Source organism: Triturus cristatus, chromosome 4_1, assembly GCF_964204655.1.
Source record: "Triturus cristatus chromosome 4_1, aTriCri1.1, whole genome shotgun sequence".
NCBI lineage: Eukaryota > Metazoa > Chordata > Amphibia > Caudata > Salamandridae > Triturus > Triturus cristatus.
Window position 1 is genome coordinate 1,142,219,466 of NC_140585.1, and position 24,371 is coordinate 1,142,243,836.

The following is a 24,371-nucleotide window of genomic DNA, read 5'->3' on the forward strand; positions in this document are numbered from 1 at the left end:
GGGCGCTTTGATGTTCTCAGTGAGCCGCGCGGCCACTGCGAACATCAAAGCGCCCGCGAAATGTACACGCCATTTGCCACCCCCTCCCTTGGGTGCTCATAGGTGTCATGTGCCTCCCATCTAGGTCAGAAGTGCCGCAACTTACAGCATCAATTTCTTTGACAGTATATAGACCAATTTATCTTGCACTCACTGACAATACCAAGCGTTGGCTTCAGAAGTACCGCCGAATGCCATAAAATACTTTCGTTTTGGTCTTCACACGATTTCCACTGTTTACTTGAAGCACGACAGAAAAATAATAACAAGCATTTGCAAAGCATTAGGTCTCGCATTTACGCGAGTTTGAGTTATTGACATTGCAAATAACAATGCCTATTGGCATTGTCATTTACAATGCCAATAGCTTTAACTCGTGTAACTGCGAGACCTATTGCATGCAAATGCTTGTTTGCTTTTCAAAAGCTGGTGGTCACACAGAGCTTTTAACTTTTCACATCTCAAGTACCTTTTATTTATTGGTCTTGCATGAACCCCTTTGTTTTGACTCAGTTACCCCTTTTCTTATTTTGCAACATCCGTTTACGTTCTTTCTCTTCTCGCTATAGCAGTTTGAATCAATTTAACCGATTAATGTTTTTTAAGTCTCTTCTACGTTCGGTCTCCGTTTTCAGATTTTCGTATATCTTATGGATTTTTTTTCCTTTAAAGGGAAGGAGGCGGTAAAACTGCTTCGTTAAACTTTGTCGATATTTTAGCTAGTTAAAAAAACATACATTTATGTGAGCGATTTCTTCTAGACCAGTATCAGTAGCGAAATGTTTAGTACACGCCGCCGGAAGCCACTGAAAAGAAGGCAACAGGATATCCGCACCCCAGTGAGATGGAGCCAACCAACCGTCACATACGGGCATTGGCGGCTCGCGCCGAGTTCGGTTGTGACGCTTTGATAACGTGCTAGCCGTTCCATGATGAAAACACGAACTTGACGCAGTCCGCCTTAATATTGAAACATGAACCCTGCGTCATCCACCTAAATCTTCCACAGGGAACAGCAGCGAGCCTGTGCTAAGATGGCGGACGTGTTGATGCATTGCGAGGAGAAACTGGAAGGTATCTCGCATCTCTTGTGTTCCTGAACAGAGAGCCATGGCAGCTATGGTGATCGGCTGCCTCCCGGACAGTATCCTGGTGGAGGTGTTTGGTTTCCTGTCGGTCCCAGACTTGGTCCGCAGCGGCAGGTGTGGCTTAAGTTTATTGGGGTTATCGGGAAGGGCTCGGGTGTCTCAAAGGATTATGGGAGTTACGACCAGAACTACTCGGAGGTCTGTGTGGCAGTAACATCAAATCTGGTGGGGTCAAATATTTCATATAAGTGCTTGCACCTGCGTTGAAATGACAAAACGTGTTTTTCAAAAAGGGCACATCTTCAAACTCATAACTTTGAGAACAATGAAATATCGAGTTTAAATAAAAAATTCAAAAAGTGAACTGCAACAAATGCCAAGTTTACTTCATAGGACTAAGTGTCGAACAGGAAATTTCAAATTCTAGTTTCGAGGTGAAAATTGTGATTTACTAAAGTAATTGACAGTTCAGTATTGTTCCTTTATATAAAATCTTTTGGTTTGCATCAACTTTCAATCAATGATTACAGTCTTTGACTTTTTTTATACCAGGCTTGATAACGTATTGTAGATAAGTTGTTATAAGATATTTTAATCCATCGAGGGAATGTATTAGGTGTCATCTATCAATGGAATGTATAGTGTGTCAAATGCACTAGTACCTTGGAGCAGCGCGCAGGGTGGCGTTTGTGACGTGGGCAGAAAAGGGTTGCTCAAAGTTGCCCATAAAGTTCCCAAATACAAAGGTTTGGAGTATGGGTGTGTGGAATGTAGAGAGCTCACAAAGGAGACGCTTCTGATGACTAACCTTCACTCTCTTTCCATGGATTTCTAAGATATCTCAGATAACGAGCCTCCTAGCTGGCTGTTGGTAGTCTCACTTCTTTCTGTTCACTTAGCGCCTTGACACCTTTTGGTATTAGTGCGCTCTATAAATACTATCCTATATCAGCTGTCCAGGACTTAAGGGGTTAGTGGATGCCATACATAACATAGCCTCACCTGTGCCCACAGCAGCTCCTTTTAAAATTTGGTGTGCTGCCACTCACACCCACCCCCGTGTTCATTACCTCCTTGTCTCGATTGATTACGAAGTGAGGCCTCTGCCCCTCTCGTACTCATCCCCTATGGCCAGACATAAAAGTGGCACGCTCTTTCTGCAACCCTGCCAAGTACCACGCATCAGGTGTTAGACTAACGCATTTTAGTGTGGTGATCCGCATCACCGCGCCAAAATGCTAAGTCACGCATTTATAGTGCCTCCTGAAGTTGGCTGGAAAAGGAGACGGAGCGCCGATATAAGCGCCCATTAAGGAAAGCAAGGACCGCACGCTGCTCTGGCAGCCTGAGCCCACAGTGTGTGACAGACTTCACTACACTGTGCAGTGCAACTGCTCTGCTCTGGTGTTGGATTATTCTTTGTTTACAATCTATCTCGTCTGCCAACAAGGAGGTGGTTCCAGTCGCACCAACCAGGCTGGTCTCAGCTGTGCTCTAATTGGCTCCATCCCCGCTCCGGCATTCACAGCATTGTCCATTTGCCGCCTGAGGCAACTAAGTGGGCGGCACGTGCGGGCGGAAGTTTGTAAGTTTAGTTGCAGTCCACCGGTGCTCGCATCATGATGCCATGCAACTGGGTCAGGCTGCTGGAGATTCCTCGTTGTGACTGTGGGTTATAGTCGCTCTCTAAGCCTCGGGTGCAGACTCGTACTGCCACTGAGGTTAACGTGTGTCTAAATAAATATTCATATTAATCATAACCCCACAACATGGCGTCCCTATCAAGGCTGCCCTCGTGTCTCTTCAAGTGCTCGTGGTGTGGGGGTGTTGTGCATGGTACACACTCCCCCGTGCTGTGGTCCATTCCCTACATGAGAGAGCCCATCCACTTCCCTGGTGTCTGCTTGTGCTGTGTCATTGCAGTGCATTGCACACCCGCGTGTTGGGGCTCCATACAAGGCCTGCAGGCCTGAGAGAGCATGACTTCTGTTTGTGGATGCGAGTGCCATGCAGTTCCCGCGCACGTGCTGTGGTTCCATTCACGGCCTGAAAGAGCAGGCCCCAAGAAAAAAGCAGTATCTGAGAATAGGGTTGCTGACATCAGCTCTATATCGTGCGTACACTAGGAACATGTTGATCACAGGGACCGTTACCATAATACTTTCTTTGGCTACCCGCAGGATCACGCAGAAATGAAATATTTTCTTTCCCTGACAGAATATCACAGAGAAATGACCCACGGAGGCAACTGTACATGTTATTGGGGATGGATGGATGCTGGGTTGGAGATGTATGTAGAGGGGTAGATAGATGTGTGAGAGATAGATGGATGAATGCATGTATGGATGGTTGACTATGGGTGGTTTGAGTACGGATTGATGAATGAATTCATGGGGAAGCTCGTTTGTGTATTCCTGGATGGGTAGCTGATTAAACAGTGAGGTCAGGCGACTATGGGCCCCCAAGGTCTGAAGTGTAGCTTCTTCGCCATTCATGCTGGCTTGTATCCTCTGGTTGTATGCAACAAAGTGACCTGATGCCACCTAAGGTGTTGTATTTTCTGTATTTGGCTTGTCTTTTTAAAACAATCATGCCCTTACATTTTAATAGTCGGTTTATTGGTAGTAAGCCAAGACACTTGCCCTCAGAATGCATTTGCTGTTGAAATTAATGCTTACAAATTAAATCTCATGTCCCTGTGACCTAGGACTGTAAAGTCTTCCTCCCTGGGCAAGATTATCTTTTCCCATAAGATGTGTGAGTGGGAGTGCTACAGGCGAGGGACAGTGCCCCATCAAAGTGCACTTAACGTCTTCACTGGATTTAATTTCACGCTGTTAGTTAATGATGTCAATTATATTTAAACATCCTGAACACCAGTTTTCTACAACTCCCCCTTTCACCACCTGCCTCTCCAGCTTTCCATTCAGATCCTCCTAATTATCAACCCAGATTGACATCCCCCATTCATCCACCACCACCCCACTCATCTTCTCCTCCTTTCATCTGCACAACCACCTTTCCACTCACCACACATACAATCACCAACTGCCACTCCAACCATTTAAAATATTCTGTCACTTTTAACTACAGGGCCCTCCACCCATGCATCCATCGACATAAGTATGCACCCACCGCCAACCTAGCCACTTCCGTGTCTTCTCATGGTCCCTCAACAGGTTCATCTTTCAACCCATCTCCAACCCCATACACTCCATCCATTTACCAACCCATTGATTGCTAAACTGAGGGTATCTCCTCACACATCCATTCCTTAATCCACCACTGTTCCATTGACGAGTCACCTGATCCAACTATTCGTCCATTCTAAATTGGTTTAATTATAAGATGACATATGCATCCATTTGTTTTTCAGTCTGTCTATTCATTCGCTCCCACACATCTATCCAACTCCCCATGTCTCCATTCATTCATCTACTCATACACACACGCAGACATGCCTAACTTTTCCATTACTTCCCACATGCAGCTACCCACCCACCTGCCCAAGTATCACATTCCACACCCAGGCGTCATTTATGCTATAAGGAGGCCATTACACAGCCATGTATTCATCCTTCTAGTGCCATCGTTGTGCAGAATTACTGCATTATTAGCACTAGGACGCTTACTATGGGGTTTAGGAATGTGCAGACACCTTGGCATAGAAACGGTTGGCTACACCTAGACAATGGAGCCCTTCCGTCGTAGTTTCATTTTATTTTGTCGGATGGTCGGTCAGTCCTGTGGGAACTTTTAGTTAGCAGGAGGGAAAAGCTCCAAGTGGCACACATTTGGTTGTAGAATGTCGCTCATATGTACAATGATACTATGGGAATGTCAATCTGAAAACTTAGCAGCTATGAGTTTCTTGTTGCTGAAATGGCTGTAATTTCTGATTTCTTTTTTTCCCTCGTCTTCATTGCTTGATTTTGCTCGGTGAAAGTGTCACTCGTTTAATATCACTCCAAGTTGCATTGAAATTATGAAAATGTCACACATGGCAATCTGAAACCTTGGCAGCTATCTTTCTGCACTTCCTGTTTATTTGTGTTTCACATACACTGTGGAAGTGGGTCTGTTCCACACGTTGGCCCCAGCGCTGCAGCGGACCACACTTGCTATTTGGAGGAAAGAGGCAGGCATGAGCTCCCTTGAGTCTGAGGTTTATGTAATGTCTTCCCGGCACCTTGGTGAACTGGATGAGGCTGATACTTTGGTCTTCATCTGTTGGACGCGACAGCTCTGAAGGACGAACATGTGCATTGAATAGCTTATGCTTGGAGGGGGCAACGCTTCTCCAGGAACTGTTAGTCAATTGGATTGGAAAAATAGTCTTCCGTGTGGCAGCAATCAGGCTTTTGCAGAAGGACAGTTAGGTTGACTGCTTTTATTTATATTCTGTCAGCATTTTTTAATTGATGAATTTCTAGTGTCTTTGTTGCCTGGTTCTCCATTTGGTGGTTATTTCTTTTGCTTTACAGCATTGTGCATTATTGGAAGGCAGGCTTTTAGGGGAGGTTAATGTCTCCTTTTTGCCATTGTGGTGTAACAATGTATCGAAGAGGAGTAATAAGAGGTGGCTTACACTCTCAGTCTGATACTAGTGAGAAGGAAGGTCCTTCTGCTGGGCACAATTCAAAGCGTGCTCAGACTTTGTCTTCCAACTGCCCAAGTACGTTTTCAGCCACACAGTTACAGTCCATGATTGATGAAACCGTAGCCAAGGCGTTGCCTGCTTAACAAAAGAAGAAATCGGGGTAACTCAGACAAAACCACTGCTACAGACTCCTCGAGAGACTTTGCCCCAGAGAAATCCAGTGCACCTGGGGGCAAATATATTGTGAAGGAGGAGCTCCCACATCATCTTCTGAATAGTTCGGAGACTTTGGGATTCGACCCACCTCTGGTGGATGCGGATAGTTTGTTTTGTCTGTAATTCTAAATCCTCTTCACTAGCCCTCCCAATACTCTACTTAAAGATCCACTCACTTGAGGACATCAAATCTCTCAATTCAACGCTACAAAAAACTCAAATATGGCTGGCCGAAAACCATTTGAAACTAAACACCCTCAAAACTGAATTCCTCTTAATCACCCCAGGAATCTTCTACTGAAACCTCAACAATTCGCAAAGAAGAAGACTTACAACCGGACCTTCTCAGGAATGGGGCCCAGGATCTGGAATGCTTTGCCCACAGAAACAAGGCTGAACCCTTCTTCTGCCTACTTCAAAAAGAAGTGAAATCGATTCTCATGGCTAAATTCACTTGAATTACTTACTTATCAATATAATATAATTACTAGATTGCACTAGTGATCACATGAATTTGAATTACCTATATTTTCTTTTTTTTTCTCTATGCTTGTACCTGTTTCCAACATCTACCCTTTAAAGCGCTCTGATACCTGGAAGGGTCTTGTTCACGCTATATAAAACCTTCAAATAAAATAAATACATCCAACATTTAAGAAACTGATATTTGGAAACTGGACAGAGTCAGACCAAGCACAAGTTCCGAGATTCCTTCAGAAATTATATGCCTCGCAAGAAGGGGATGATGATCTTCTGCATTTGGTGAAGGTGGATTCCATTTTGGCGCTATTAGTTGGTCGGTCATTCTTGAACCCTAATGCCTTTCCTCAATGATCTGGTAGACCGCAAGGTGGATAATGGACTAAAGAAATGTTTTGGTGCTGTCAGTGTGTCATTGAGGGTGACCACTTATGCAGCATACACATCGCAGTCTCTACTGAAAGATTTTGAGGCCCTGGCTGAGGCCATCCAGAAGGGTGTGTCCCAAATTTTGGTAAAGATGGAACAGCAGTCAAAGCATCTGGCAGATGTTTCTTCAGATGTGATAAAGATGGCGGCTGTAACTTCTGCAATTTTAGCCAGAATAAACGTATGCTTCGTGACTGTTGGGCTGACTTTACAGAGAAATCTTCTTTCTTAAAGATCCTGTTCGAAGGGAAGAAACTCTTCAGGGGTCAGCCCGATGATATTGTTTGAGAAACCTTAATGAACAGGAAACACACTTTGTCCTATAAAACAGCTTCTAATAAGTCATCCAGGCCTTGGAATAGGGAGTAAAACGAGCCACTATCCAGAAGGGAGTCCAAGTCCTATTCTTCAAGGTCGAAATACTTTCAGCCGAAGAAGTCCTCTACAGCACAAGCAGTCACTGAACAGGCAGGACCATCTAATTGTCTCTCCTGATTATCCACCGCCTCTGACTGCTCCCGGTCTGGTCAGAGGAAGTAATATGGACTTTTATGAAACTTGCCACTAATTGATTATGGATTAGTGAATACTGAATTTGTTCACAAGTGGGTATACTTTAGAATTTGACTCACTGCCTCCTAGTTCAGGGTGCATCCCTACACCTCTCCCCAGAGATCCTATCAAGAAAGGCGTTCTGGCCAGGCATTTCAGCCTTAATAGCAAAGAAGACAGCTATTCCGATGCCTCAAGAGAGGGATATATTTTATCCTTTTTTGTAATACAGAATGCTTCTGGAGATATCAGACCGAGTTGGATTTAAAACCTCTTGGGTCACGACCATACACTTTTGAATGGTTAAATTGCAGTAGGTCATTCACTTGGTGGCATAAGAGGACTTCCTGGCAACTATCGATTTGCAGGATGCAAAATTGCATGTACCTATCAATATAGCTCATCAGAGGTTTCTAGGATTTGCAGTGGAGGGGTTGCACTTTGAGTTCTTGGTGCTCCCGTTTGGGCTGAAATCTGCACCTTCTGTATTCACAAAAGTCATGGGGGCATATGTATGAAGCCCAATTCCCGATCGCAAACAGGCCGATTTTCAGAATTGGCCCATTTGCAAACGGGAAAAGGCCTTTTGGGATGTATCATCCCAAAAGTCCATCGCAAAATAGGGAATCACAACATTTGCGATACCCTATTTTGCGATTGAATTTTAGGAATCGCAAATTGCGATTCCTTAAATACGATGTAGAAAGCACCTAAGTTGTGTGAATTTGGTATACGAAATCGCAAATTACCACCAACTCCTGGGGCAACTTAGAAGATGAGCAGTTTCCTCCTTTTGAGCCCTTGGATTTCTTTGATTTTAAGGTTGCCAGCACATACGGATCACCGTCGCTCCACTTCACTCACGCGCACTCTACGCGCCTTCCCTATTGTGAATCCTGTTGTCAGAAGTTGTCCTGGTTGGGAGCCTGTACATCTTCGCGTTTCGCCAATTTAAGTATAGAACTCTGTTCTGATTGCCGCTTATTTTGTGAGGTAATTGATGATGCGGATGTGTAATGCGTTGCCCCTTACCGGCTTCCTGCTGATTCCGGCTGACAATTTTCACGGCCTATTACTTTCCTCTGGATACGGAGTACACACTTCACGGCATTAACAGCGCACAACCATTGACCTTTAAGCTCTTTTATATAGAGCCATCTTCCTACCAGAAGTAGTCGCCAGTCCTCCCAATTAGCCCGCAGTCATCATCACACCAGACAGTTGTTAATCTCGGGCATAATTTAAGGCCTGATGATAATCCCCATATCACTGAATGGGATCGAAACTTCATCGACGCACAGTACCATGACTATTGCATATATCATTGATTTATAAGTTCATTAGCATTGGTACCAAAAATTGTGACACAAACTTTGTAGCAGTGTTACTTGTCACTCCTTTTTAAATGTCGGAGTTGCATATTTTTTTCCCCTGTCATTTTCTTTGCCTGTTATCTCCTGTTTTCCACTCCCATTGAGTTCCTTTTTGTTATGTGATTGAATAAATAATGTAAATTTCTTATTTCAAAGCTTGTGGCATAGAACTTTTTTAATTTATATGCTCATTGTTGAATTTCTGCACCAACGCCTGTTCCTTGATAAACAATCCTCACGTATGTCCCCTTGTATACCTTTTGGGTTCCCTTGTCCTTGAAAACCTTGCAGTAAACAGTTAGCTGTATGTTTCAGAATAAAATTTATGTTTTGTGCTGAGTATACTGTTGCTGTGGCCTTTTGTTGCTTTGGTATATCTCACTTCGTAATTAATCAAGGCGAAAGGTACGAGTGGGTAATGCCTCGATTGACTTATTGGTAAATGCATTACTCCAAGTCCTTCTCGTACCTTAATGTATTACTCCCTCCATCTCTCCCACCCTGATATTCCAGTACAACTGTATGAATGTGTGCTTGATAAGAAACCGAAAGTGCAGAGGTGCATGGCATTTTTACGTTTAGAAAAGGGAGTGTGTGTCGGATTACGAAATGAAGCCCCTGCACCTCTCAATCAAAGTGAGAGAAGGACACCGAGTAATGCAGGTACCAGTAAGTAATCGGGGCATTTGCTCACTTATTCCAAGAGCACTGGAATTATGCATCAAGGTAGCACCAAATTATGTGGCAGGTTTGACTATGCAGCAAAGAGGCAAATTATGTGGCATAATGCAGCACATTTTTTGATATTACTTCATTATTGTGTAATTTTTACACATGGTAACACTCTGGGCAAGGATCTCACCTCATTAGTTCTAGTATAACAACCATGTATAAAAACAAGCAACTGAAAAATGACCAGTTAACCTTTGTGAGGGCCTTCCAATGCTCACAAACATGTGATGCCACTTTTTAACTAACATTTGATTTATTTGAGCCAGAAGTCTGCAGTTTATGCAGCAGGTGATGGATTATGTGGCAAGTGCCGCAAATCCAATATTATGCAAAAAAACCTGCGGATGCAGAGTAGCATAATTCCAGTTGCCTTGCTTATTCCCTAATAAAACTGAAAAAAAACAGATGCCCTGCTATCTACTTTGCCAGCACTCATATTCCTCCCCATCCAACTAATAATAAAATACTTGTCCTCCTGCCTTCCACCCTCACCAAGATTGTGCGTTTACCGGCCCCTGATTAAATTAGGGAAATTATTACAAATCTGGTCTCTTGCCATCCACCCACACCACCCTCTCTTCAATGCATCCCGAACCTTGAACCAACATGTACAAATTATACCCAGTCTCCTACACCCACCTCCCCACCCTGTGTCTATGCCCTGCACTCCTATTCCAGAATAGTGCTCTCTGCTCTCGATTGGAGCAAAGAACCAACACTGTTTTCACAGGATCTCTGAGATCCCTAGCAGCGCAGACCGGAATTAATTGTGATGCCAGTGGGAAACAACTTTTGCTTCTTATTGTTGTGACATAGTACCAATGGATACTGCGATTTGGAATCCAGTCTTTACCCCACTGGCTTCCAGTCGAATCAATACAAAAGATATAGAATTATAGCTAGATAATAGTGAACAATGGTGATGTTTTCCACTGAGGAGATCTGAGTGACATCAACTAGGCAACAAGAGCGGTGCCTAAATTGTCTGTGATTTCACTTAAAACCCAAGGTAAAAAGCATCCCTGTTATTCACTTTTCACCCCTTTATGTTCTGTAAAAGGTATTTCTTGACCGCACAATCACTGAAGCTTCTCGGCGATAGTTAAGATTAAGCCAACAATGCCTTCCTCGTCTAGCGTTTTTCCCTCTGGAATATACCCTTGTTACAATACTTTTGATCTACTGACATGTATCCTTCTGCTACTCTTTTTCCTCATCCAACACTCCACTCCTTACTCTCTCCCTCGTGTGCTGCTTCACCTGCCAAATACCCCGCCATGTTACTCCCCACTCCTTCCAGCCAGACTGTAAAAGCACAGCGCTAGGGGACCCTTTGCTGCTATCTGACTTAAGAGCAGACTTTAGGGGTTGTTTTATCTTCTGAATTCCATCTAGTGCATTAAAACACAATCCTTGGCACTCAAAGCCTTTTCTGTCCCTGGGCGAAGGCCCATTTGCTTCATTCGCTCAACTGGCATGTGAGACAGGTGGTGTACTTAACATGACACTTCTCCTGGTGGCCCATTAATCTGCTACATGGGCTATGGCTGAAGAGCAAATCACTGAATCCTGTGGAGAACGAATTTGGCCTTGGCAAGCGCTTCTCTTTACATTCTTTTTAAATTTTGTTCACAGTATCCTGATTGAAAATAATTTGACCTTGCTATTTATATGGACTGAAAACATTGAATTCAATGTACAGTTGTAAGGTATTTTTTTTCTTTTACTTTTTGTTTTGTCAAAACTCTTTTTAATTATAATCAGCAAAATTAGGAAAGGCTTTATATTATATTATATTTTCAAACCCCACCTTTCCCTCCAGAGCTAAAATAGACAGTGTTGTATTGTGTGGGTATATCTAGCATTGAACAATATGTCAACTCCAAACCCCTCTGTTTGTACGTCCTTGTTTGTACATTTTCCTAACTGCCTTCCCTCCTCCCCCCCCCCCCCCCCCCGATTCTCACACCCCCCAACTCTGGTGGTGAGGCACCATGTTCCCCCTTAGTTAACTTTGCGTCCTATGTGGCTTGGATAGTTATGCAGGGGTCCTGAGGTGTGAGACTATTAGGGGAGACCCGTAGGTGGGCCCGGATGTGCTCTAAAACTGGAACAGGTGCATATCTCTCATTGTGGGTAGGCATACCACCAGCAGTGGGCCCTGTGTGAGATATGTCACCAGAGGGCCCCATCTATATTTAAAGTTCTTGTAGTTATCTCTAAAGATGTCTGCCAACCTCTCAATAGTGAGTATTCTCCACAAATGGGTATGCCACTGCACCAGCACTGGAGCTGCTTTCTTCTTCCAGGCGGCTGCGATAGCCGTTTTCGCTGTCCCCAGGCATGCCCACATGATTGCGCTGTTTGCCCTTGATTGGTGCTCCAGCTCGTGATCTCTGAGACCCAAAAGCACCCCCTCAGCTGTAGTCGGGATATGGTATCCCAGCATGTCTTTCATTTGGGCTAAGATTTCCTCCAAGAACGGCCTAATGGTTTGGCAGTCCCACCAGATGTGGCGAAAATCTCCAAGCATACCATATCCCCTCCAGCACTGGTCTGAGGATTCCAGGAATATCTTTTAAAGTTTCGTGGGGTTTATATCCCAATCATAGAGAGTCTTGTAATGGGCTTCTCTTAATTCTAATGAGTGATTATTCTTGGCAATATCCGACCACAGATGTTCCATTCTCTCTCTTGGATCTCCCTCCCCAATATTTGGTCTCAGGAATTGGTGTATGGAGGCCTCGATGAGTACGCGTAGATAACAGGCCATACAGGAACGAGATCACTCCTTTCATGAAGCTCACTCTCCACACAAAAGACTCTATCGGTGTCCAGTCTTGTGTGGCAGCCTCCCTAACCTGGGGGAGTTGGGCACAATGTTTAAGCAGAAGGTAGTGGAAGTGCTCGCGTGGTGCCAGGTGAAATTCCCGTTGACTGTGCGAATGTGAGCATGTTGTGGTTATGAAAAGGATCTGAAAGTATCAGACGACCCCCCTCCCTCCAGATGTCGAACGGTCCCGCTTTCACAGCTGGGGGAAACTCAGGGTTGAAGTGAATCGGAGTATATGGAGAGTGAAATGTCATCCACCCCAATCCCTTAGTAACGTTGTCCCAAATCTTAAGCGTAATCCGTGTGGGAGTACTCGTGGAGGCAATCAGCGGTCTAACCTTCTTGGCCTTCCACAGCACATCCAACACCGTCCTCCCAATTAGTGCCCGGTCCGTGTGGAGTCAGTGTTTGTCCGATTCCATTATGGACCACTCCGCGATTCCGCGTAGTTGCGCTGCCTTGTAGTGGAGGCCAAAGTCTAGTAGAGCCACTCCTCCCTCACCCATTGGGCATCGTAACATGTGAAAAGGCAGGTGTGCCCTAACGTTTTGCCATATATAGCGGGTAATTAGTGACCGTGGTCTGGGGAGGAAGTCACTCTCTAGTTCGATCTATAGTGCCTGGAATAGACAGAGAGGTTTTGGAAGTATCGCCATTTTGATCGGATGCATGCACCCCAGCCATGATATATAAAGTGATTTCCAGCGTAGGATGTTGAATCTGTAGTCGTAGGGTGGGGTAGTTTGCCTTAAGGAGCCCCTCCAGTTGTGGCGTGATCTGGATCCCCAAATATGTTAGCTTATGTTTAGCCGAATGAAATGGATTTCCCCCTGTATGAGAGTCATCTCCCTTTCTGGCACGGTTAATTTAATATAGATGACTTGGCGAGGTTGACTTGGAAACCTGCGACCGCCTCAAACTTTTTCAGCTCTTCCTGGAGAGCCTGTAGGGAGGAGCTGGGAGAAGAAAGTGTCATCGGTATGTCATCTGCGAATAATGACATCTTATGTTCCTCACCCCCAAAGCTGGATCTGTGGAGTTGCTCAGATTCGTACTGCTAGGGGTTGTACACTTGGGGGGGACAGCGGGCAACCTTGCTTCGTCCACCTGCCGAGGGCGAACGGTATCGGGCTTACCCCATTAACCTGCACTTTTGATCAGCTTTAATCAGATTAATAAATGGCCCCCAAAGCGTTCTGATGTGCGAAAGAGAAACTGCCAATCCACCCTGTCAAAGGCTTTTTCCACATCTAACCCCACCAGGATTGCCGGTTTGTGTATCTTGAGACCTTTTCTATTAAATGTAGCATCCTATGAATGTTGTTGTGGGTTTGCCTTCCCTTTATAAATCCGATTATTATTATTATGGAATTTTATAAAGCGCATGGAGGTTGTCACCATTGGCACCTTCACTATCTCATTAAAAAGGAATGTTAGGTGAGGGATAATCTTTGAAGCATACCTTCTATAGAAGTGTGCCATCAATCTGTCCGGCCCTGGGGATTTAGGTGGTTTTAGCACCGCGATTGCATGCCCTAACTCCTCGTCGGTTATAAGGGCGTTCAGCCGATTGTTCCAAGCTGGTGTAACCCAGGAAGCGTGAGCGACCCCGTTTAGTTTAGCTGGGCCTTAGGATCTGTTGGTAGAGCCCAATAAAGCTCCTTATAGAAGTTTCCAAATATATTAGCCTTGCCTGTATCTGAATGCTCTATATATACCCTTCTTCGCAGAGCCCTCCTATGTATTCCCTTTCCCTGTTTTCCTGGAGTTACCTAGCCAAATGAGAGCCACACTTTGTTCCCCTGAGCGTACGAGATGCGACTCAGTCGCAGGAGTGTATATTCCTCTCTATTGGTATAGATCGAGTTGATTTTCCCCTTTTGGACGCCTAGCTTACGCTTTAAGACCCGGGTGAGTGTCTTTTAATGTTCTTTTTCTATTTCCCCTAGTTCGGATTCTAGCGCTGCACGCTCCCTGGCTCTTTGTTTTTTCAATGTAGCATTGAGTTCGATGCATTTACCCCTCATTGCTTCCTTGAAGGCATCCCAGTTGTTCAGGGATGTAGTTTCGTGCAGTTTGTTCAGTTGAAAGAATTCTTTAATTGCTGAGCGTAGTTCGTCTTTGAGCAGTCTATCTAAGGAGTGTTAAGGAGATGGGGAAATACCATCTCGGTGGGCCCGGAGCTGCGCTTCCCCAGTTCAAACACACTGAGATAGGACTGTGATCTGAGATAGTGATGGTGTGGATCTTTGCAGCTTGTCGGTACCCAAGTAGGCCCTGGCCAATGAATACGTAATCTAGTCGTGAATATGTTTGATGAACATGTGAGAAAAAAGTATAATCCCTAGCGGTAGGGTTGAGGGACCTACAGGTATCATTGAGCTCCAGAGTTTCTAAGGAATACTTTATGCCTTTTGGAAAAGCTTCCTGTGTGGGGGGGGGGGGGGGGATCTGTGTAGGTGTGTACTGTCTATTTCAGAGTGCCATGTAAGAATGAAGTCCCCAGCAAGAACTATATGTCCTTCCGCGAATCCGCCCAACATGTTCAAAAAGGAGGTCACAAAGGCCGATTGACCTGTGTTGGGTATGTATGCCAAGAGAAAGGTAACAAGTCTCTCCCTCAATTTTCCCTTCACCATAACCACTCATCCCTGTCTGTCCGTCTTTTGTACCTCTGGTTGAAATTGTGTGGTATTGTGGAACATTAGCGCTATGCCTTTTTGTTTCGTACTCGTGGAGGATCGATATACGGGAATAGCTTTTGCGCGGTAACCTAAGCTCCTCAGACCTCTTTAAATGTGTTTCCTGGAGTGCCACTATCTCGAATTGGTGGTCTACCAAATACTTCCAAACTTTGTGATGCCTGAGAGGGGAATTCAGGCCCTTCACGTGTCACGATGCTACAATAAACATCTTATCTTGGGTCTCTCTCCCCCTTTAGACTCGACCCACCCAAGTTGATCGCCCCCTCTCCTTTCCCCCGTCTTTTGGGTCATTCACCCTTGCCCCATCTCCTATTCTCTCTCTATTGCGGAGTTGTTGTAAGAACTGTCTGATTCCCCTGGTTCTCCACCCTCCCTTATGTTAACCCCCCACTCAAATCGATAGAGCATGTAACAGAACTAAACCTGGGCTGTCGGGCCTGGGAGCCCCCAGCAGTGACATCTCTCAAGGATAAGAGCATGTTGGCTGGAGCCTTGGCCCATGCCCGCCACCCCAGCAGTCTTTGAAGCAAATAGAATGTAGCATGTCTTTTCAATGTCTTATGTAACCGTGGTCCCTTGTATCATGTGAAGTCCTTGGGGGTCAAGGCATTACCCTCTGCCTGTCGTTGTTGCTTCTCGGCCCTTCCCATAGATTACCAGGACCACATATCTATGAGGTTTCCGTCCTCTCCGTCTCAAAAGTGACTGACGGTGCCTCCTTCCCGTACTATGTTTTCGATTGTAGGCCCTTGGGTATTGTATGCCATTGAGAGGGTTTATTGTGCTCTGTCTCTTTCGAGGATGTATGAGTGAGCTCCTCCTCTGGATTGGTAATCCCAGGATCTCCAGACCTTCTCTCAACTCACTCTTGTGCCGTGCCTTGTTATTAAGTTCAAAGGCCAGTCCAAATGAATACGTCCAACGATATTTGATGTTGTCTGACCACAACTTGTCCGTAAAGAGTCTGAAGTGTTGTCTTTATTGCAGGGTGGACTGAGCCAGGTCCAGAAACCGCGCACAGGAGAAGCCTTGGAAGGATATCAGATCTTTTTTCCTGGCCACTTGCAAAATGGTTTCCTTAACTTTGAATGAGTGGAGTTTGACCAGGATGTAGCGATTGCGTCTTTGCTCTCCGGGTGCTGGGTTCTCTCTCTATTTTGATTTTCAATTGGCGAGCCCCTAAAATCTTAGTTTACAGCCCCTCTACGAAGGACTCCAGATCTGGCCCTTCCGCACCCTCCTCCAGATCGCTGATATTGTCTCTTCTCAACCTGTTTTTCAGGTCTTCGTTTTTCAATAGGGCCAACTGCAATTGCTTGTGTAGGTCTTGCATCCTGTCATGGATGTCTGATACTCGCTTATCAAGATCTTGTGTTTGGCCCTCTACCTCCAATACTCTTGCCCCAATAGAATCTACGTTTTGTTGAAGGGAGGTCATGTGTTCCATCAGATCAGCTTTGAGTTGTTCCATGGAGGCCTTCATGTCCATCCTAAGCTTCGTGCAGAGTTCGGCCTTAAATTCCTTCAGAGAGGCCATCAGATTTTTCTTTGGTGAGCGTTCTCTCTAAATCGGCGTCTTTCTGGTCTTGAGCTTGCTGCTTCTCCGTGGGAGTAAAGAAACTAGAGACTTTGCTTGAAGATTTTTTTAGGTTGCATAGATGCGCTCAATCGGCTCCTCTCATTCAGGGGCTTGGTGCTCTCCTTGGCCTGCTTAAACGCTCCTTCTCCTCTCTGCCGTGCTTTTCCCCAGAAGGGGGGCAACCTTGTTGGTTCCTCGAAGGATTAACTGGTTTCGGCTGGAAAAATGTCCCCCAACCAAGTTGTAGCAATGGTCGCCATCTTAGGGTCAGGCAGAATTCAATACACCGGCATCATGCTGCTGTGAGTAGTCTTGCCCCTGGATCGTCGTCTCCTGGCTTCTAGAAGTCGCACTATCAGCGCAGGGGACCGGTTGTCTTTTTATTTAAATTATTTTCCTCACTCCAGCGTTCGCCGCATTGTGGTCACAATTTTAAGTTTAGGCCATTTCTCCACCCCCTACCGTCCCAGTCCTTTTTTGAGGCAAATTAGTGTCCTGCCGGGCCCCCGCGTGGTCCTGTGCGACCCCGTGAGGCACCTTCACTCACCGCCTTTTGGGTCTCTAGACTGGCCTCCGGTGGTGCCTTCCCTGGCGCCGGGAATGCGTCCAGACTCCATCAGTGACGACCACCAGCCTATGCATGTTCCAGCCCCCCACCATGTCCCTCAGGGGCCACACTGGACGATGGCTGCTTCCCCCTATTTGTGGGAGCCCCTCTGGGCCAGCCGCGGCTCAAAATTAACGACCGAGGGTCGACGGCACCATCTTGGGAAGCGCAGCCGACCTCGGGTCTCGTCGATTTCTCCCGGATTCGCCTGCAGTCTGATGCTGAGCACGACCTCGGGTAGGTGTCTGTATCTGTGAATCGTCGCATTCCGATCCCACAGCTACATTCGTCTACTCTTCATGTTAGAAACAGCTACGTTGCAGTGAAACAGTTGGGGATCACATCCACCAGGCCGTCTTGCCTGGCCACGCCCCTCTCTTTTACTTTTTTAAACAATACCTTACTGACAAACATTCACAAAGCTAACAGCTCGGCACTCAAATTCTGAGGGAAAGACCCATTGGCTTAGCCAACACTAGTTAAACCTAGCCAGAGAAGATATGGTTCAGTATAGCATTAACAAATTCCCCTCCTTGAATATTGCAAAGGGAAACGCTTATCTCTTTCACCAAAAGAGTAAGTGTAAATTTTAGGAACATGGAAATTATCTCCTGATCAGAGACAATTGGACGTAGAGAGGTAATATATTGAATTAAATGTTATGTTAAGAATACCCCGTGCCCCAAATCATCTGCCAGTGCTTTCAACTGCAGCACAGGGGAAGTGGAGTAATGGGGAAGCCATACATAAAATTGTCTCTCCTCCTTGTCCCAAATGTAAAAGATAAAATACCTGGTCTGCTGCATACAGCCGCCCAATCCTCTGTGCTTTCCTCCCCTTTCCGTCCAAAAGCTGTGCTCTCTGCTCGCCAACAGATCAGACACAGCACTGCACTTGCAGGCTCTCGGAGAGCCCTGTGAGGGCGGCCTGGAACTCCTTTAAATCGTAGCGATAGTGAGAAAAAAAACCTTTTTAGGGCTCGCTGGCGTTGCAGCGCGGAGCGCTGCCGCCAACGAGAACTATTGTTACCGTGATGCCTCTCAAGGAAGACACGCGCAGCGATCGGGGTCTGTGGACGCGCTTCTGAGAAGCGCAGACGCACACGCCCTCAAGCGCGCGCGCGCCACACTCCTCCGACCGCCGGGCTTGTTTATTTCTGTCATTACAGATGTACCGCGCAAAGTTGGATTATGCCTTTCTTCTGTTTTTGTTTGACCGTCTCGCTCTACTATGGTAAATATAAAAAATAAAATAAAGACGCTGCAGCAGTGTTGTATTTTACAGTTCTTTTCACCATATTTTCTGTATTTGTACATGTGTAAAATACCACTTTTCTTATACTGTGTTTGCTGTCCTCACAAGTAAAAGAGGTGCAGATGGTCTCCCTTCATAATATATATCTGAAGTCCTTTGTACAACCGCAAATGGCAGTGGTAAACGTTCACTCACAGCGTCATTTTACAGGTTTTAAATAATGCTTATTATAATAATATGTACAATATTGTTTTCAGGCCAATTGTCTGTTTTCTTTGAGATTGTAAACCTCTTTTTATTGTTTTTTGTGTTCTGAATTTACTGTTCTTTTCTGCTGTAAAACTCCTGCAAGCAGCCCTTTGTATGATAACGTTGCAGTTGGTGCTTTGATAGTTTATGTGAACGTTGATCGTTGTTTCGTCTACTCATGGGTGTCATAACAAACCTATGGGGCCCTGCTGTGTTATGAGTTCGGCTCACTCCTTCATCAAACCTTTTATAATTGCCTTATCCTGCCCCTGAGCAGTTATTTCATATGGCGATGACTGCAACCCTACTAAGGCTGCCAGGAAGTTACATCGTGTTTTCAGCAAAGGCAGGTTACTTTTTAATGGCGATAAATTAGTTTTAGGGGCTAAAAAAACTAAACCTAAAGAGAAGGACAACGGAATAACTCGTCAAAGGTTTGGGAAGCTTAACATTTAAACTGCAGGTCCCGTGGAAATCTTCCCATCCTGTTGTTTATGGCTCTTTTATTCAATGATAATACCACATATACCGCTGTGATTTAGAAAAGATAATAACCATCTTGGCTACAAGTCTAATTTTATGTTTAATCTGCCGGTACTGTCTGTGTCTGTGTCCCGAAAACATCAAGTACCATTTAAAGCAGCCCAGACTCCTGGGTCCCGCCGCTTTATCTAAAAAGAAAAAAGTACTATAAATTGATATAACAACTGGTTTCAACTCTTCTTCCCACCATATTTTCGTAATTCCCCCTGGTACAAATAATAAATGTATTTTGCTGCTTTAATTACACTTTAACGTCTTTGCTAGCTTGGGAGGTAGAGTTGGTCTCCCTGTATTTGTTGCTTTAGTCCTTTGATTAATCGCAAATAACAGTGGGAACCTTTCAAGAACTTAAACATTTTACAGGCTATAAATAATGGCAGTACACTTTCATTCTTCTCCACTGCATCTACCTCTACCACCTTATGCCCTTCATTCAATCACATACTCCTTCCTTACAATCGCTTCATTCCTCTCTCCTCCCCTTCTTTCAACAATCTAGTTTTCCTTACCTCATTGTCTTCCTATTCATTACTTACATCACCTCTAACCCACTCTCTTCCTCTCATGCTCCCTCTCTTTCTCATTCACTAATTCCTTCTTTTCTCTCACAAATTCCTTTCATTTTCTTACTTCCCTTTTCATCTCTTCCACTCTCTTCCACCCTACCTCCTTCCCTCAAACCCACCTTATCGTACTACCTTCTTTTACTCTCTTCTAACATCTCTTCCAACAGTCCTCCCTATATCCTACCTTCAAACACAACCTTCTTTCATTATAACTTCATATTTGGTGCAACACGCAAACCACGCAATACCACACCAGACAATTCACCAGCACACAATTCAAAACTACCCAGCATAATTACTCTTCACAGTAATGGCTCATTCTAAATCCTCTACACACTGCTGCTAGCTGCTTCTCTAGTCCCATCGGCAATTCCTCATTCTAACTCCTCTAGGCAGTGCTGCTAAATGCTTCGCTGATCCCATCTGTAATTCCTCATTCTAACTCCTCTACAAACTGCTGCAACTATGTCTCTATTCCCAATGGTAATTCCCCATTCTTAATCCTTTACACATTGCTGCAGCTGCGTCTCTGTACCCACTGGTAATTCATCATCCATACTACTTTAAACCATGCTCCAACTGCTTTTCTAGTCCTAGAAGTGATTCCTCATTCTAAATTTTCTAAACATTACTAAAGCTGCTTCCCTCGTCCCATTAGTAATTCCTCATTCCTAGTCCTCCACAAACTGCTGCAGCTGCTTCTCTGGTCTCATTGTGAATTCCTCATTCTAATCCCTCTAAGCAGTGCTGCAGCTGCATCTTTGGCCCTGTCAGTAGTTCCTCATTCTAAATCCTCTACACAGTGCTGCCACCTGCTTCTCTGGCCTCAATGGTAATTCCTCATTCTAAGTTCCCTAGACAATGATGCAACTGCTTCTATGTTCCCAGTGGTAATTTCTCATTCTAACTGCTCTAGGCAGTGCTGCAACTATGTCTCCATACAACAACACATAGGTAAAATACTTTTTCATTTACAACGCCAATAGCTCTAACTGAATGCGAGACCTATTGCATTGGAAATGCTTGTTTTTCCACTGTAGCCTTTTCATAGCAGTGAATAACCAGATTTAAAACTTGTTATTCACTCTAGTGGCTCTCAATGAGAGTCATGCATAACGTTAAGAATTGCATGTGCCTAGTTGTCACACACTCATAAAATAGAGACAGTCTAGCTACATTACCAGCAGCAGTGCAAAATTGACTTCCGCGGTCACCCGTGAACGTTTTGTTCGTTTATCAAAACTGCGAACTGTAACTGAATCAACCAGTTTCATCCTCTGTGCAACACTGTTTTTTTAAAAACATTTTTGGCAGGATGCAGGTGTAACCGTCTGTTTTCAAAATCTTGCCAATACTTCTAGCTTTGTCAACCCTTGGATATTTTAGTGTGTGTGGTTGAAGTGCATTGGAGCTTTTTGTCCTTTGTTTTGCAAAGATGATGCTATTGTATGTAACTTATTCTGGTTTTTAAGACCTGAATATTTTTATGTATTTTAAATTTTGGGTAGCTGGCACATTTTAATTGAAAGGAATAGGGGTCGGCTCTTTTTTCCATATTGTGTAAACAGCTTTTTTGGTTTTAAAATCTTTTTAGAATGCAACAAAATTACCAAATGTTTTATGTAATTAATTAAAAAGGAGCCATCACTGATGTTTTGAGGTGTCTACACTCAATCAGCCTGGCGGCTCGGACTGCAGAGGACCTTTTCATCACCATGAAACATAAATTGTTATAAATGCAGTGTTCGGCATACAGCTATCCAGTGACTCTTTTTAAGTACACACCGAACTGATTCTTATGTGCACGTTACTTTTCAAAATGATATGACGTGATTTATATTTTTACCTTAGAAAAACCTTTGAAGTAATATGAACCACTGTGGGCTACAGCTTAAAGTGCAGTTGCCAAAAATACATTAAAGTTCCCAAGTTTATGCTGGCAAGAGGTTGATGGAAATAAACCCATGACCCTTCAGAATCTCGATGTGAAGGAAGTATCTGCACACCTGTGAGACTGTCATGGATAAACAACCTACATATTTTTTTTAATGGGAAAGAGAAATGAACATTTATACTTGTACACACGCATATTCCTAGAAACCTTGAGTTAAATGGTCGGAAACTGTTAACTGACACTGCACAGGTGAAGGGGTAGCAATACTTAAAGTAAAGTTATGGAACAGCGTGTGCAATGACAGACTCCGTAATCTTGCTATATTATCTTTTCCTGAGCGCCCAAACTTACACTGTACAGTCCTTCATCTATTAGGGCTCCATTCTGTCAAAGACTGTTGACCTATCAATATCTGTGTGCATACTAAAACAAGAAGCATTGGCAAAGTCAGTCGATTTTGCTCATGACACCTGTTGGCATTGCCATAGTTATTTTTTTCTCGGATGGCCCCAGGCATGCACGCGTATAGACGACTGCTTCCTTAAAATGGGTTTCTATTGTTTAAAGAAAAATAATTTTAAAAATGGCTGCCACAAATGCATACCCACTCGCAAATACGGCCATCATGCAATGGTTTAAACCTGCATGTGGCAGTGAGTGCGCAATGGAGCAGGGTTGGCTACTACATTAAAGAGATGTGCCCAAACAAGGGAGGGAGGGTGGGAGCAGAGAGCGATGTACTGAAAGAGAGAAAATAGTCCCTCATGCTCTGCAAGGGAGTTCAATCATCAGTGGAAGGATACAGTTCATCTAATAAAACACAGCTTTGGTGGGACAAACCGAACACTAGGGAATAAAACGAACAAATCCGGAGTAAAGAAGAGAGACTGAAAAGGAAGCCATTGAAACATGAGCAAGTGGCGGTCCGAAAGCCCGCTGTAAGTCAGTGTGGGAGTATAGTAAGCCTATTTGCTTTCGGCAGAAGAGACCTAAAAGTGGCTTCTATGAGCTCTCTTAAACCTTGTAACTTGAGTGGCACTTTATCTGTTTCTGATTTATATAATAGGCTGCTCCTCACCCTCTAAGAAGAATCCTAGCTAAATGTGTGCAAAGTAACAAAGCTGCTTGCAACCTTTGCGATGGTTCATCAAAAACTTTGCAACTGTGTTTGCGAATATCCCTTCTGCACAAAAATTCTGATATTTTTAACAAATTGTGCCGTACCGTTAGACATAGAAAAGCCTTACAAAATGTAAACATGGAGAAAAATAATTTGGCACACATTTATCAGCTTTGCCGTGGCTAAATTGGAATGATAGATATCTCACTGTGCAGTGAAAATTGTCTTGCAAATTGGTTAAAATCTTTGCTTGGGTGAATGCTACCAGGAAATACGCAACCATTAGGAAGGCTAAAATTTGGGAGCTTAAAACTTCTTTGACAAAAATTAAACTTTGTGTGTCTGTTAGCCAAATCCTGCACCACAAAAACACATTTTGCTTAAATGGCACCAGTATGTAGACAGCTTTCCATGTAGAAATGTAAATCTCTTCAGTTCTTCTATGAACACTGTAATCTGTCTCTTTATCCTCTCTTCTCTCGCCTCTTCAGTCTTCTCAGAACAACCGGCTAATATTCAACTCTGTTATACTACTTTATGAACCAAACCTGAAGCCTCTCGCACAGACTGGGATGTTCTCCAAATCAACAGTCACTGTAGTACCATCAGAACATTGAGTATTACTCCTAAATAGACATCATCATTGTGGCTGGATTCCAATAAACCAATATTACTGTCTCAGGTGTTTATGCACATTGTAGTTGCATATTTCACAGTTCTCCCTTGGTAAAACATTTCCTAACCTTTTGCTTCAAAGCATCTCATAATAGGTAATATAATCTTGGGCTCATTGGAGGAGAGTATTCCAAATGCATAATTTAAGCTGGCTGCCCATCAAAGGAACTGCACAAGATTGTAGCAGAATTCCACAATCCAGAGTGCCTGAAAACATAGACCCCTCAATTTCAAGCCTTCTGTGTCAAAATCTCAATGGAACTGATATATAAAATAGAATACTTCCTTAGTGACAAAACAACAAACTCTTCCTACGGATGACAGAACCACCGCAATGATAGAAATCACCAATCTTGCATCCCTCACCTCCGTCGCCCTGTTTGGATAAAAATCTATACCTTTAGCAATGCAAGCAGATCATCAGGGTCACCTTCAGACCCAGCCCCTCTAAAACCTTTCAACGTTATTATTTGCACAACTTGTGTTGGGGAAGTAGCTATAAACATACTAAACAAGTACTTGGATTTAGGATTGCAGTCACCTGAGCTATAAGCCTCTTACGTTACACCCATTCATCAAGAAGGAGCAACCTATCTAATTCAATAAAGAACAGCCTAATTTCCAACTGCTTTGTCCTAGATAAAATATTCAAACAAGGCGTATTTTCTCAACTATTCAATTTACTGAGAAGAGTAACCTGATGTCGGAGTAGCAATCTGGCTTTGTAGCCCTCAAATCCAAATGGAATGACCTAAAAGTCACAGTGTACAAGAATGGCATGACTGTCAACACCAGACACTACACACTGTCGTCCCAGAACATGTCAAAACACCCTTA

At 44.1% G+C, this 24,371-nt stretch overlaps 1 protein-coding gene across 1 annotated transcript in view; it reads left to right on the plus strand.

The window, feature by feature from the left end:
• The first annotated feature begins 845 nt into the window (after positions 1 to 845).
• LOC146856200 (F-box/LRR-repeat protein 12-like) overlaps positions 846 to 24,371 on the plus strand; it is a 73,465-nt gene continuing 49,939 nt past the window's right edge. The window contains exon 1 of the mRNA XM_085654247.1: positions 846 to 1,241. Coding sequence (XP_085510373.1) covers positions 1,150 to 1,241 — 92 coding nt within the window. The 5' untranslated portion in view covers positions 846 to 1,149. The remainder of the gene's footprint in view (positions 1,242 to 24,371) is intronic.